The sequence below is a fragment of the Babylonia areolata genome, chromosome 12, assembly GCF_041734735.1.
Source record: "Babylonia areolata isolate BAREFJ2019XMU chromosome 12, ASM4173473v1, whole genome shotgun sequence".
Taxonomy (NCBI): Eukaryota; Metazoa; Mollusca; class Gastropoda; order Neogastropoda; family Buccinidae; genus Babylonia; species Babylonia areolata.
The window spans coordinates 17,537,421-17,553,365 of record NC_134887.1 but is presented as its reverse complement, the minus strand read 5'-3'; the positions used below and the strand labels follow the sequence as shown (position 1 = coordinate 17,553,365).

General features: G+C 40.7%; 1 protein-coding gene across 2 annotated transcripts in view; it reads right to left on the bottom strand.

Moving 5' to 3' along the window:
* LOC143288405 (oxysterol-binding protein 1-like) overlaps positions 1–15,945 on the bottom strand; it is a 125,897-nt gene that overhangs the window by 103,028 nt on the left and 6,924 nt on the right. For both annotated transcript variants that reach the window (XM_076596837.1, XM_076596838.1), the window contains exon 2: positions 6,723–6,928. In XM_076596837.1, coding sequence (XP_076452952.1) covers positions 6,723–6,928 — 206 coding nt within the window. The remainder of the gene's footprint in view (positions 1–6,722; positions 6,929–15,945) is intronic.

Sequence of the window (15,945 nt, the reverse complement as noted above, 5' to 3'; positions counted from 1 at the left end):
ATTCAATTCAAATCCACACCCAGGACCACGGATACTGCCCCCCACATCTCACAAGCTCTAACCTCAAATAAAAACACAACAGGGATTATCATCCATCGGTGAAGCACCAGATGCACTGACAAGAGCGGCCCCATACATCATCTAACCCTGCCGGCCCCATACATCATCTAACCCTGCCGGCCCCATACATCATCTAACCCTGCCGTGCTTATCACCCCTGCCTGTCTCCTTGCTTCTGATCATTCTGGTGGTGTGGTGCCAAACAGTCCACCTGCAAGATATTCCTTCCTTCTTGTTCTACTTCTTTGTTCGTGGGCTGCAACTCCCACGTTCACTTGTATGTATATGAGTGGGCTTTTACGTGTATGCCATGTAAGCAGCCATACTCTGTTTTCGGGGGGGGTGCATGCTGGGAATATTCTTGTTTCTATAACCCATCGAATGCTGACATGGATTACAGGTTCTTCAATGTGCATATTTGATCTTCTGCTTGCGTATGCACACGAAGGGGGCCGGTTCAGGCACAAACAGGTCTGCACACATGTTGACCTGGGAGATTGGAAAAAATCTACACCCTTGACCTGACCCACCAGGTGCCATTACCGAGATTCCAACCAGAGACCCTCAGATTGAAAGTCCAACGCTTTAACCATTCGGCTATTGCGCCTGTTTTATATTCCTTCCTTCCCTTCCATCCCTCCTTCTCCTCACCTGCTGCCTATAAATCCCCTAAGGTCAACTTCACAACCCCCCACCCCACCACTGCGTTGGCTGGGTCTTTCTGACAACAGATCATTCCAAAGAGTGGAGCAGTGGCCTAGTGGTAATGAACCTGACAAGGGAGCAAGTGTCCACTGGTTCGAGTCCCACATATTGACCGTGATGTTCACCCACCCCTCTCCACTTCACCTTCTGTGCTGATCTGGGTGTATACTTATTCTTACTGCTTACAGTCCAGCCGACCGCACAGGACCATATCAGGACTGTCAAACCATACAAATGCTCAACCACATCAACAGAAAACTGTCACATTTACAAAATAACACTAAGACAAACCCACAAAACACAGTTCATGACACAATATCCCAACCATTTAGCTCCTTATGGCAAATAAGACTAGGCCATAGTGAGGATGCCAGCCATTCCACTTAATTTATCATCCCCAGATTACAAAAAATCATAAAAAAGGAAAGAAAAAAACAATAATTCAAAGCCAAACAAAAAATACATAAAAAGGCCATATAGGCAAATAACACTGCAGAATGGGCAGTTAGTGCCCATCCCAGTGTTTACATCTCACTACCTAATTGCCAGAGCAAAACAGCACAGATAGTACATCATAGACTGCAGAAAAGGTAAAAATAAAAAAAAGTATCAAGGCTTTCTTGAAAAAAGAAAGGGGAACTGACTAGGAAGGCAGAAAAAGGAGACAACAGTGAACATTGAAAAAAGGCAGAAACAAAGGCAGTGATAGAAAAGAGGAAATTGCTAGCACAGAATTTCCAGAATGCTTGGATGCTATTTATACTGAAAGACCCCCAGCATCCCCATGGGGGTATCTGGGTGCATAAACATTTTGATAAAAATAAGATGTTAAACCAAGGTCCTGGTGAAACATGCACTTAGTGCATGAAAAAGAACCCATGGCAACAAAAGGTTTGTAGTTTCTTCCCTGGCACAATTATGTATAAAAATATAAAAATCCACTTAGTAAAACAAATGCATTTGCTGACAGAAAAAAGAAGAAGAAAAGGGTGGCACTGCAATATAGCTATGAACTTTCCCTGGGGAGAGAAACCCTAATTTCACACAGAGAAATTTTGTTATGACAAAAAAGTAACTAATTATAATATTGTACAAAATGATATAAAATACAATATACCAGCCAAGTCAAGCCTACTGCTATCCACTACAACAGTACAGTGCTTCCAAAATGTAATGCACTAAAACTAGGAAAGCACAGATAAAAAAATAAATAAATAAATAAATCAACACAAAAGATAAATGAAAGGGGGATCAGAAAGAGTGAAGAAAATCCATCAAAACTGACATAGCTTTGACTTTAACCCCTTACCTACTGAACTATGGTGAAGCGAGATCAATGCGGCATGAACCATAAGTGCAATTACTACTTTTTCTATACTTGTGAAATTTTCATTGTCATTGACTTTGCTGATCCTTCTTCTTCGTTCGTGGGCTGCAACTCCCATGTTCACTCGTATGTACACAAGTGGGCTTTTAGTGCATGACCGTGTTTACCTCGCCATGTAGGCAGCCATACTCCGTTTTGGGGTGTGTGAATGCTGTGTATGTTCTTGTCTCCATAACCAATCAATCGCTGTCATTGATCACAGGATCTTTAGTTTAATGTACACATCTGATCTTCTGTGAGCGTATACGCATGAAGGGGGTTCAGGCACAAACAGATCTGCACATTTGATGACCTGGGAGATCGGAAAAATCTCCACCCTTCACCCACCAGATGCTTATACCAAGATCCGAACCCGGGACCCTCAGATTGAAAGCTGAACGCTTTTACCACTCGGCTATTGCATCCGTCACTTTGCTGATCAAAAGTAAAGCTATCCCAAGAGGAAGAAGTCAAAATAAAGAACTGCGACCAACACCCTCTTCTGCAAGCTCAGTTCTATCACAGTGAGATGACAGCTTTCACTGATGAGCATGTATGTGGAGTGATGGCCTAGAGGTAACACATCCGCCTAGAAAGCGAGAGAATCTGAGCGCGCTGGTTCGAATCATGGCTCAGCCACCAATATTTTCTCCCCCTCCACTAGACCTTAACTGGTGGTCTGGATGCTAGTCATTCGGATGAAACAATAAAGCAAGGTCCCGTGTGCAGCATGCACTTTGCGCACGTAAAAGTACCCACTGCAACAAAAGGGTTGTTCTTGGAAAAATTCTGTAGAAAAATCCACTTCGATAGGAAAAACAAATAAAACTGCACGCAGGAAAAAATACAAAAAAAATGGGTGATGCTGCAGTGTAGCAACGCGCTCTCCCTGGGGAGAGCAGCCCGTTTCACACAGGGAAATCTGTTGTGATAAAAAATATATAAAAAAGAAATACAAATACTCGTCAGCAGCAGTCAAGGGGTTAAGCCACTTAAAGCGATGAAAGAGTGTGGAACTCATCACACACAGGAAGGGCGCAGCCCAACTTGAAAGCAACAGGAAACATCTCAAGCTTCTCATGTGTTCTGTTAATTTGTTCAGTCTTTGGTTTTATGATCCATAAATAATGGACAGGAAAACCATTTGCTGGGATCCAGGCTTTTAAAAAAAACAAAAAACGACACCATCAACCGACCCGAAATAATCTGGAGAACAGTTCTTCTGTGTGGCACCCCAATGACTCTTTACAGAGTTGAGGGAGAAGGAAAAGAAGAAGAAGGAGAAGAAGAAGAAATAAAGAATAGTTTGAATACTGATCCTCCTTGTGACGTTCCAGCTGTAAAATACCTACCTTTTCCTATCTCTACAACTCCTAGCTGAAACTCCCAGGGGCAACTTCATCCCCTAAGGCGGATGGATATAATATCTCTAACCCAGGGAACAGAGCGTCCCATGAGCAGTTGTACAGGTCTCTAGCTCAAAGGCACTACGTTATCTCATAAAAATCAACCAAGTTAAGTCAGTTCCGGCAGAAGCATACAACTACAAGGCAAAGGAAAGGAAAAAAAAAAAGAAAAAAAGAAGAAAATGAAGGATCGTAAAAAGCCCAGAAAAATTAAAAATCAAAATAAAATGGGAAAACATTGACAAAGTAAAAGCAATCTGAACAGGTGAGGGAGGGAGGGAAAGGAGGAGAGGGCAGAATGTGGAATTGAAAGAAACAGGCAACATGTATATATACATGCTTCTCATATGTTTCATTTGTTTTCATTTGATTTAGGTTGCGAATATGTTCCATTTTTATAAACAGGGTTCCCATCAAATGCCATCAAATCCTACAACCATCTTAATAAATGGAAAAAATTCTCAAAAAAACAAACCAAAAAAATACTGAAAATAAACTGAGGCAAAGTGGCATGGAACATAATTATCTAAAACCAGTTCTGATAATTTCCCCCGGCAATGAAACAAGGAAAAGAAAGAAAAATGTCACTCACACACACACACACACACACACACACACACACAGAGTCTAAATCATATTCCCACCACCTGCCTGCCTATCCCAACTGCTCTAGTCTGGTAAGCAAAGAGAGATATATGTTTTCATGATGAAGAATTTTTCTTTTGTTTCATCTCTCTCTCTCTAATTCACTCCCCTCTCTCCTCCCCGCCTGCTTATCTTCCTTCACAGGAAAGAGTCTAGGCAGCCACCAGCTGCGTACAAACTGCTGACAAAACCACCTAACCATACATAACCAGTCTACAAAGTTTATAATTTTTTAAGACAAACCACTTCAACATACACACCTGTCTACAAGTACAACTACACAAACAACAAAACCACCTAACCATACATACCAGTCTACAACTAAAAACAAATGACAAAACCATCTTACATTACATACCAGTCTACTGTTCTACACAGACAAAAAAAAAAACAAAAAAACCCACCTCACCATACATATCAGTCTGCAACTATTCTACAAACTATTTTACAACACACCCAAACAACCACAATCACACAAAGTTGCTGCCATCCAGTCAGCGTGTGTTACTTTTTTCTTCTTTCCGTTACACGACAAACATCAACTTGCCAATGACTCTGTCGTGGTTCATGCATGCTGGGTATTTTCATGTCTCCATAACCCACCGAACACTGACATGGATTACAGGATCTTTATCATGTGTTTTTGATCTTCCGTGTGCATATATACACACAAAGGGGGTTCAGGCACTAGCAGGTGTGCACATATGTTGACCAGGGAGATTGGAAAAATCTCCACCCTTTACCCACCAGGCACCGTTACCGTGATTCAAACTTGGGGACCCTCAGATTGAAAGTCCAACACTTAAACCACTTGGCTATTGCGCCCATCAAACCAAACTGTCACTTTAAACCATTTCAAAACCAACCTTAAGACGTGTTCATTTTTCCAAGCCTTCCTTTAGCTATGTTTCAGGCCAAGTGTGAGTGTGGATAGCTGTCCATGAGTGTGCAGTGTTAGTGCATTGTGCATGAATTGTGCGAGTGCAGAGTGTAAAGCGCATAGAGCTGCATTACACAAGATTATGTGCTACACAAGAATGATTCATGATTATCATTTTTATCAGTATCATTAAATCACGAAGTTAATTTCCATCAAGAACTGTTATGTGTGGGAGTGACTGAGTTTCTGTTATAACTGAAAAAGTAATGGCCAGTATCATCATGAAGTTAATTTACATCAATAAACTATTCACATGTGTGGAGTGACAGGGTTTCTGTAATAATGAAAATAAAGCGTACGGATCCTGGGGGCTGCATAAGTGAAATGTGTGTCTTAATACCAAAACAAAGTGAAACAAAGAGAGAAAAAAAAAATTCTTTAAAACTAAAAATCAACAAAATGCCAATACAGAAATCAGTTTCATTAAACTGATTAATAGTTGTCTGAGTGATGTGGGAATACTCCCTACCAAGTACCATGTACAGAGTTCCCACAAACAACATATGTGACTCTCTCCAAACCATACTGGAAATTTTTCCATACCTAACAATTCCAAACTGAATAGAAAAAAATTTTTAAAAACAACTCTGCACACCACTGACTGTTGGCAGGTATTCATGCCCACATTTTTTTCTTTCTTTTTTCTTTTTTTTAAATGCTTTCAGGTCTCTGATGAATGGTACTGGTCAAGTGTTCTACTGAAATTCAAAGACTTTTCTGGACCCTGAAGGGCAAAACCTATTTTTCCAAGTCAATTCCACTTGCCCTGTTTCACGGTTTTTCGAAGACTTGTCTAGACTTCTCTGACTTGGTACAAACCCAGTATGTATTCATAACACACACACACACACACACACACACACACACACACCCCTCCACAGCCACACACAATACAAACACACCACTCCACAAAGCAAAAGACCTGAACCATCACCAGTCCCCCAAACCAAAACCCAACACAACCAAAACACAACACCGAAACCACCACAAGCATACCTCACCACAAAACACCACTGAAACCACCACAAACACAACAAAACCACAAAACATTCCATTGGAACCACCATAAACACACCCCACCACAGAAACATTCCACTGGAACCACCACAAACACACCACTGAAGCCACCATAAACAGACTGTACCACAAAACACACCACCGAAACCACCACAATCACACCACACCACAAAACACATCACTCAAACCACCATAAAGACACTTCATCACAAAACACAGAATACAGAATACTTTATTATCTCAACAAGAGAAATTTGTTTGTGATAAAAAAACACACGATACATGAAAATTACAACCAAAACACACCACTGAAACCACCACAAACACACTCCACCACAATGCACAACACTCAAACCACCACAAACACACCACACCACAAAACACAACACTCAAACCACCACAAACACACTCCACCACAAAACACAACACTCAAACCACCACAAACACACTCCACCACAAAACACAACACTCAAACCACCACAAACACACCACACCACAAAACACACAACACTCAAACCACCACAACCACAAAACAAAAGACTCGAACCACCACGACAACCAACACCACGAATCAAAAACCCACCAGCTTCCAGCATCTTGATGGCCTCCGACTTGGCCAGCTCCAGCGCGGTGACCCACTTTTGGCGCTCCACCTCAGAGGTGGCCTTGAGGTGAAAGGTCTGGGCGCCACCATTGGAGATGACAATGGTGGTGCTGTCCTCGGTGTGGATGAGGGCGTTGGCCAGGTTGATGGTGCCCCGGCACGTGTGGGCCATCTCGGCCTGGTTCCTGGGCAGACAGACAGACAGACAGACAGTCAGCCAAGCTGGTTAGGTTAATGATGATGATCGTCTGGTTCCTGCGAAGACATAGTGGATATGAATTCACTGCCCAGATGGCCATAAAAGGCAATGGGACCTTTAACAACTGTACCCTGCATGGTGGTCTGAACGCTAGTCATTTGGATGACATAATACTGACAGCCTGTGTGCAGCATGCACTTAGCACTTCAGTAATATCGACTTACATGTGTGTGTGTGTGAGAGAGTGTGTGAGAGAGAGAGAGAGGGTGTGTGTGTGTGTGTGTGTGTGTGTGTGTGTGTGTGTCTGTGTGTGTGTGTGAGATTGGACTGAAACCTGACTGAATGACACAGGACAGCTGAATTTTATCTGCATCACTCAGGTTGACGTCTTAGAAACCGTAACCGTGTTATCAGTTTGACTTATCCCGGCACATGATAGGTCTTCTTCTTCTTCAGTCATGGGCTGCAACTCCCACATTCACTCAAATTCACAAGTGGGCTTTTTCATGCGTATGACTGTTTTCGCCCCGCCATGTAGGCAGACATACTCCGTTTTTTCAAGGATGTGCATGCTGGGTATGTTCTTGTTTCCATAACCTACCGAACACTGACATGGATTACAGATCTTTCACATGCGTATCTGATATAATGATGATGATGATGATGATGTGAATACTTATACAGCGCCTATTCTTGGTCGGAGACCAAGCTCCAAGTGCTTTACAAACACAGGGTCATTTGTACAACAGGCTCCCTACCTGGGTGGAGCTGACTGACGGCAGCCATTATGAGGCACTCATCATTCGTTTTCTGTGTCATCAATCAGGTTTCAGGCACACACACACACATACTCAGACAGACATGTGCTATTTTACGTATATGACTGTTATGTTTATTTACCCTGCCATGTAAGCACGACATACTCCATTTTCGGGGGTGTGCATGCTGTGTATGTTCTTCTTTCCATTACCCACTGAATGCTGACATGAATTACAGGATCTTTAATGTGTCTATTTGATCTTCTGCATGCCTATACGCTCAAAGGCAAAGGGGGTACAGGCGCAAGCAGGTCTGCACAGATGTTGACCTGGGAGATGGGAAAAATCTCCACACTTTACCCACCAAGCGTGGTTACCAAGATTAGAACCAGACTGAAAGTCCAACGCTTTAACCATTCGGCTATTGCACCCATAAAGCTGGTAAGGCTGACACTCTGTACGGTTCTCGAGTATGACAGACATATGGCTAGGTTAGGTTGACACTTTGCACACATAAGTATGACAGACATACAGCCAAGCTGGTCAGGTTGATGATGATGATGATGATGATGATGATGATGATCTGGATACTTATACAGCGCCTATTCTCAGTCGGAGATCAAACTCTAAGCGCTTTACAAACACAGGGTCATTTGCACAACAGGCTCCCTACCTAGGTAGAGCCGACTGACAGCTGCCATTGGGCGCTCAGTCATTCATTTCCTGTGTCATTCAATCAGGTTTCAGCCACGCACACATCCATACTCAGAAAGACATGTAACATGTAACGTACGTACGTGTGTGTGTGTGTGTGTGATTGGACTGAAGCCTGACTGAATGACACAGGACAGCTGAATTTTATCTGCATCCCTCAGGTTGACGTTTTTGAAAATGTTACTGTTATTAGTTTGACTTGACTTATCCGGGCACATGACAGGTCGTCGTCTTCTTCTTCGGTCGTGGACTTCAACTCCCACGTTCACTCATCGTATGTACGTGAGTGGGCTTTTATGACAGTTTTCACCCCGCCATGTAGGCCCGGTTTCCTGTGGTACATGGTAGGTCACTGAGAAATGTCACAAACACACACACACACACACACACACACACACACAACAGAAGCTTGCAACTTAAGTGCTGATCTGAGCGAAACTGGGCAGAATGTATTCTTGTTTCTTTTTTTTTCTTTTCTTTTTCAAAAACATTTTCCAGTATCTAAAAATCTTGCAAGATTTTTTTTCTGTCAATAATAATAAATCAGTTTCTTTTAGTTTTCTAAAATTTATTTTCATCCAGCAATGGCAACACCTTGATTTTTCCATGACAACAGTTGCTGTAGAAATATAGATCTGAAAAGCTTTTCCAATTTTTGTTCTTAACTTTCATTGACCCCATGCGCAGAGCGACTCGACCTTTTAAAGAGGAAAATGCCAACTGGTCATGGACGTTCAATTTACCTTCCACCGTCAACCAGGCTACAAATTTCAAACCATTTGCTACAAATACAATAACAGTACATATAAGCAAATGTGTTTCCAAAATCAATAATTATTCATTACTTCAACAGAACTGGCTATATGTCCATAAAAATATCTATGAATAATTTGATTTTTAATTGTCTGTTTGACAGTCCAGTTATTATATATATATATATTTTTTTTTAATCTTTTCTGTTTACATAATAGCCCAGCTGACCACAAGGGTGAAATCAAGACTGAAATATTCATTATTCAAATATTTCATATAATAATAATAACAATAATAATAATCACTAAAAGCTTAGGGCGCTTTACATGAAAGAAAAATATTACAAGTAACATAAAACATTCATGACCACTCTTTCTCACAAACCCCTCCCCCCACTCACACTCTCCCTTTCCCACTCTACATACATCCAAAGGGAGCTGACATGGGTGGTGTTGGAGAAAAGGAAGCTGAGAGTACTTATAGATAGGTTTTAAGAAGATGAGTCTTTGGTGATGAGCGAAAAGCAGAAATAGAATCAGATGCATGGATATGATGAGGCAGGTTGTTCCAGATGTGAGGAGCAGCAAAGAAGAACGAGCGTTCACCATAGGTTCTTGTATTGACATGAGGAAGTTAGGTAACAGTCAGAGGAAGAGCAGAGATTTCTTGTGTGAGTGTAAATATATGAATTGATCTTGTACAACCTGAGGAAAATAAGAAGAAACTGGAGAAGAAAATAAGTTACAAATACAGTCATATTCATGCACATAAAGAGTACACTATCCCTGTAATGTTAAATAGTTCATCATCTTTTTGCCAGAGGATGAAAATAAAGGTAGAGTGATGGCCTAGAGGTAACGCATCCGCCAAGGAAGCAAGAGAATCTGAGCATGCTGGTTTGAATCACGATTCAGCCACCAATATTTTCTCCCCCTCCACTAGACCTTGAGTGGTGGTCTGGACACCAGTCATTCGGATGAGACGATAAACCAAGGTCCTGTGTGCAGCATGTACTTAGCACACATAAAAGAACCCATGGCAACAAAAGGGTTGTTCCTAGCAAAATTCTGTAGAAAAATCCATTTCGATAGGAAAAACAAATAAAACTGCAAATAGGAAAAAATACAAAAAAAATGGCTGGCGCTGTAGTGTAGCAACTCGCTCTCCCTGGGGAGAGCAGCCCGAATATCACACACAGAAATCTGTTGTGATAAAAAGAAATCCAAATTTACAGATACAAACAAATAAACTACTTTGTGTGTATGCATACAAATACATAATTACAAACACACACATGAACGAACATACACACACAGATGCACCCCCCAAAAAAAATCTAAAAACTAAAAAGGCAATTTACATGATTAAATATACCCATTCTAAACACAGAAATGACAATTTAAAACATGCCCCATCTTCATCTAAACACGCAGTTGAAGAAGAAATTTCTGGTCAATACAAGAACGCAACAGCTGACACAGTTACACAAGTGGCAAGACAAGACTAGACTATGAGTCATCATATGTATCAAGGAAATGGTGAGACAGCTGAGACAATTGATAAGACGGCAAAAAAAAACAACCTAACAACCTGACATCTACTGCTGCAGATGCTTCCTCCCTTCTATCTTCCTCCCCGCTTTCTCTCTCTCTCTTCTCTTCCACATTCCCTCTTCAACTTCTCAACTCTTTCCCTCCATAAATTCGATTTCAGAGCCAAAGCAATGACACAGCGGTTTGAGATTTTCTCATTAAGGTCACACGCACTTGCATACATGTATGTATGCCAGGTTCCGGCTGAAGTGGTTTTCTTGCCTTGTTTTTTTTTTTCAGAAATTGCTTTGTCTTGTCACCATGCTTGCTCCCATTGTTTTTACAGTTTTACTGCCAAACCCAGTGATAAAGGAGGTTGCCTGGAAACCTCAGTAAAAGTGGCTGAGCAGACAAAACATGTTTGTGATTGCAGTGACTGTATAGGGACCATAAATCTGTTAAACTTCTGATCAAAGGACCAAGTGCAATTTCTAACAAATTACAAAAAGTCTGATGCACACTTTGAAGTGTCACAGCATAAAAGAGTAACACTCTGGGTGTGTGTATGTGTGTGTGTGTGTGTGTGTGTGTGTGTGCGCGTGCGTGCGTGCGTGTGTGTGTGTGCACGTGCGTGTGTGAGAGAGAGAGTTGTAAGAGAGAGAGGAGAGAGATAGAGACTCAGAGAGAGAGAGAGAGAGAGAGTGTATGTGTCACGTGTGTGTGTGTAAGTAAGTACATTGTATGCGCGTGAGTGTACGTGTGAATGTGTGTGTGTGTGTGTGTGTGTGAGTGTGTGTGTGCGGAGAGAGAGAGAGAGAGAGAGCGTGTGTGTCACATACATGTGTGTGTGTGTGTGTGTGTGTGTGTGTGTGTGTGTACATTGTATGCGCATGTATATGCATGTGAATGTGTGTGTGTGTGCGTATAAGCACGAACATGTGCATGAATGTGTGCACTGAGCACGTTCCCATGAGAAATGACCGGCAAAACATCTGCTGTACAACTTCCAAGTCAACAGTACGTGTACATGTACACACGTATCCATCCACACACAACAGAAACCCACATCCTGTTACTGTACAGGTTTGTTTTGTCACCCCAACAAAAGGTGCTAACACACACACACACACACACACAGCCACCACCCCCTCTCCCCACCCCGCCTTACCCCCCACTCACAAAAAGCTAGCATATGGTTCCTTGCCTTCATACTTTCCCAACATTCCATCCCTGCATCTCATAGTACTCAAAAATGCCCCCACCCCTACTTTTTGTTTGTTTGTTTGTTTTAAGGGGTGGGGGGGGGTGAGGGTGATTGTTGTTGGGGTTTTTGCATCACCCACCTGGGTAATTTAACTGCAGAGGTGCGCTTTAAGCCAATATTACATACTAAGTACACACACACACACACACACTGCAACAAAGCATAAACCAGTCATTAGTCGCATCACTTGTGCTCGCGATGAATGACACCACACTTGGTGACTTACTTCCCATTCCTCACCAGCTATAATCGTGCTGATTGTCCCAGGTGTCAGTGTTTTTTTTTCTGAACTGAAACCCGGCAGCCTCACAATACAAAACCAACAATGACATCACCTGTCAGTGTCACCTGTTGTTGTTTTCATCTTTGTTTTGTTTGTTGCTGCCCTTTACTTTCAGGTGATATTTCCATGCTAACATTCCTTCCTCCCTACTCTGTGTGTGTGTGTGTGTGTGTGTGTGTGTGTGTGTGTGAGTGTGCATGTATGCATGTGTGTGTATGTATGCATGTGCATGCGTGTATGTGCACATGCTCATGTCTTTTTAAAACAAGATGTGGGTTCTTGTGGTTGGATGTGAATACTGTATACATGTACACACTCCATCCACACATGTATCCAATATTGTACTGTATACATCTACACACTGCATTCACACATATGTACATATACATATGTAATATATATATATACATGTACACACTGCATTCACACATATGTATTATAAAAAATACTGTATGTACACACTGCATTCACACATGTATCGAATACTGTACTGTATACATACAGTATATCATATATATATACATGTACACACTGCATTCACACATATATCGAATACTACACTGTATACATACGTATATTATATATATACATGTACACACTGCATCCACTCATGTATCCAATAGTAATACTGTACTGTATACATCATGTATATTACTATGTATGTGATATACACACTGCATTCACACATGTATAGATCTAATACTCTAATATATGTACACAATGTATTCATACATGTATGTCTCTAATACTGTCCTGTATGTACACACTGCAATCACACATACATGTATCTATTTGATAGTGATTACTGAATCGTATCCTGTTCGACTGGGTCCTGTTTTCTACTGCCTGGCTTCATCATCTGATCAATGACAATGGGACACGATTCCTATCACGCTGTATTCTGTTCTTCATTGTTCACACCTATTGCTTTTCTCTCTCTCTCTCTCTCTCTCTCTCTCTCTCTCTCTCTCTCTCTATATATATATATATATATATATATATATATATATACTGATATATATATATACTGATATATATATTGATATATATATATTGATATATCCATCTGTGACAAGGAAAATGGATGCATGCTCTGCCAGCCGGATAGAAATCATTCCCTTCTCTGTCCTGTGGAGTAATGGTCTGGTAGTACTTAACACGTCTGCAATGGAAGCAGAACAATCTGAGCATACAGGATTGAATCTCACACTCACCCCAATAGTATATATATATTTCCTCCCCCTCTACTCGACCTTGACTGGTGGTCTGGACGCTAGTCATTCGGATCAAATGATAAACTGAGGTCTCATGTGATGCATGCACTCAACACAAGTAAAAGAAGAACCCACAGCAACGAAAGTGTTGTTGCTGATGACATTCTGTGGAAAAAATCTACTTAGATCGGAAAAACAAACACTTTGAGGCAGAGAGAAAAGAAAAGGTGGTGCAGCACTGCAGCGACACATTCTCCCTGAAGACAGCAGCCCATATCTCACACAGAAAAATCTGTTCTTGCTCACGTTGAGCTGTACAAGTTGTCAAATGATGTGTCCACCTCCATGTCTTCTTCGTTTCGCAGACTATGATTTTTATGACCTACATTTTTGTTTTGTTAAACCTTATATTGCCTTGCTTGTTCAAAATCTATAAATACGACTCACTTTGTTGGGGGAAAAAAAAAGGGGCTGCATAGTTTAAAAAAATGAATAGAGGCTATAAAAAATTTTAAAAAATCAAAAATCAAAAAATCAAAAAAAAATCAGTAATACATTGATATAGCATTTCTTTAAAAAGAATGTGAAGACATCCGTCACATAATTTATCCGTATTGTCTCAAGAAATGTTTATTTATTTACTTATTTGTTTATGTATTTATTAAGATGTTTTACTATAGCGCATATTCTTGAAGCTCTATGCATTTTACAACATCATGTCATTGCCAACATTGTTGCATGTTTCCATGACACTTTTCATTTCTCTTTTCCTGTCCATTTGCAGGTAACCCTGTATAACGACCACTGCAGAAAGCTGTTGATGAATGAATGTAAGATTTGTGGAATGGATGGGTGAATGATGGGGAATTAAAAAAAAATGTGGGGAAAAAAAATCTGTTCTGACAAAGAGTAGTTATTTAAGTTTTAACGCAATGTTAACATTATCATCTAAAAGATTAACACTGGTAGTGGTACAGTGGTAGACTCCACTTACGACAATTTTTTTTTTTTTTTTACAAGTTTTAAGCAACAGTATAAGTACTAAAACTTTTTAAGTTACACCTATTCTTACTGCATGGATTTACATTACATACAAAAATAGAGTTTCAGTATACTTTTCTTCCTTCTTTTTTTTTTAAATACAAAAAAAGCTTTAGCACCATTGTGGTTGAGGTCAACTCAGTTTTGATTTTTTCTTCTTTTTTTTCTTTTTTTTTTTTTTTAAATTCTATCATTTTTGGTTACACAGTTTAGTCCCTTTTTTTCTCTTCCTGTGCCTTCTCACCCAATAGTTTTCTTTGTTTGCTTTGCTTTTTTAGCTGTTGTTTTGTTTTCAGCCCCCAAATCATCCCTTCAAGCAACAATCAGCAAGACTGTAATTTTAGTGTAAAACAATATGCTGAACTCAAACAATGCACAGAAACCAACAGTTCTGGAGGGGAAGGTTTCTAATTCTATGTGCGCATGAACACTTTGTATGAGTGACTCAGAAAGAGAGAGAGAGTGTGTGTGTGTGCGTGTTTGGGTGTGTGTGTGTGTTTGGGTGAGTGTGTGTGTGTGTGTGCGTGTATGTGTGTGTGTCTGTGTCTGTGTGTATTTGACTTTGTGCACATAAATATTCTTATCCACATCCTTAGAACTTTACTAACAAGCTGCCAAGTATGATGTGCCATCTTGACAGTGGTGCTGCAAACGTTACTCATTCCCAGACACAAGTTTCACAGCCATAACTTAGTCCACACAGCAACCTCAATATTAGTTCAGCGACAACCAAACTAATAGCTAAAATGACTAATTCCAACATTCACCATGGATACCACAGAAGGTGAGGTGAGGCAGCACTCGGGAAGGGGTGTGGGAGGGTGTTGTGGTGGGAGGGGCGACTGGAACAATGCAATCAATACCACCCCCTGTAAGCGATCTACAAATCTATCGATCAATAAGCATGCATGGGCTGTGAGCACCTCTTTTCTCCCTTTGGCCCTAATCAATAGTCTGTCCCAAAGCTCTGTGTTTGCGTGACCATGTACCCACAGGTCGCATACACTGATACAGCCCCTTCCTGTCCCGCCCTCTCCCTAACGCTGGAGAATGCACATTTTCTCAGGTTTCAAAATTTTCTCCTTTTTTTTTCACTCCCCCTGGTATTTAAAGACATCACAACCAAGACTAAGAACAACCGTTTCAAATTGATTCTGCTGAAATACTGGACTGATCTTGCTAGATCTCATATTATAAAAGCAAACAATGAATAAGCCCCACCTTCTGAACTGTTATTTATATAAATGTTTCTTTTTTCTTCTTTTTTGGGGGGGCGCGGGGGGTGGGGGTGGGGGGGGGGGGGGCGTATTATACTTACCATTTATCATTATCATTAATATTTCTTTATTCATTTACTGTCACTATCATATTATCATTATTGCTATTATTATTATTATTACTATCATCGTCGTTGCTGTTGCTATTATTATTATATCATCATTAT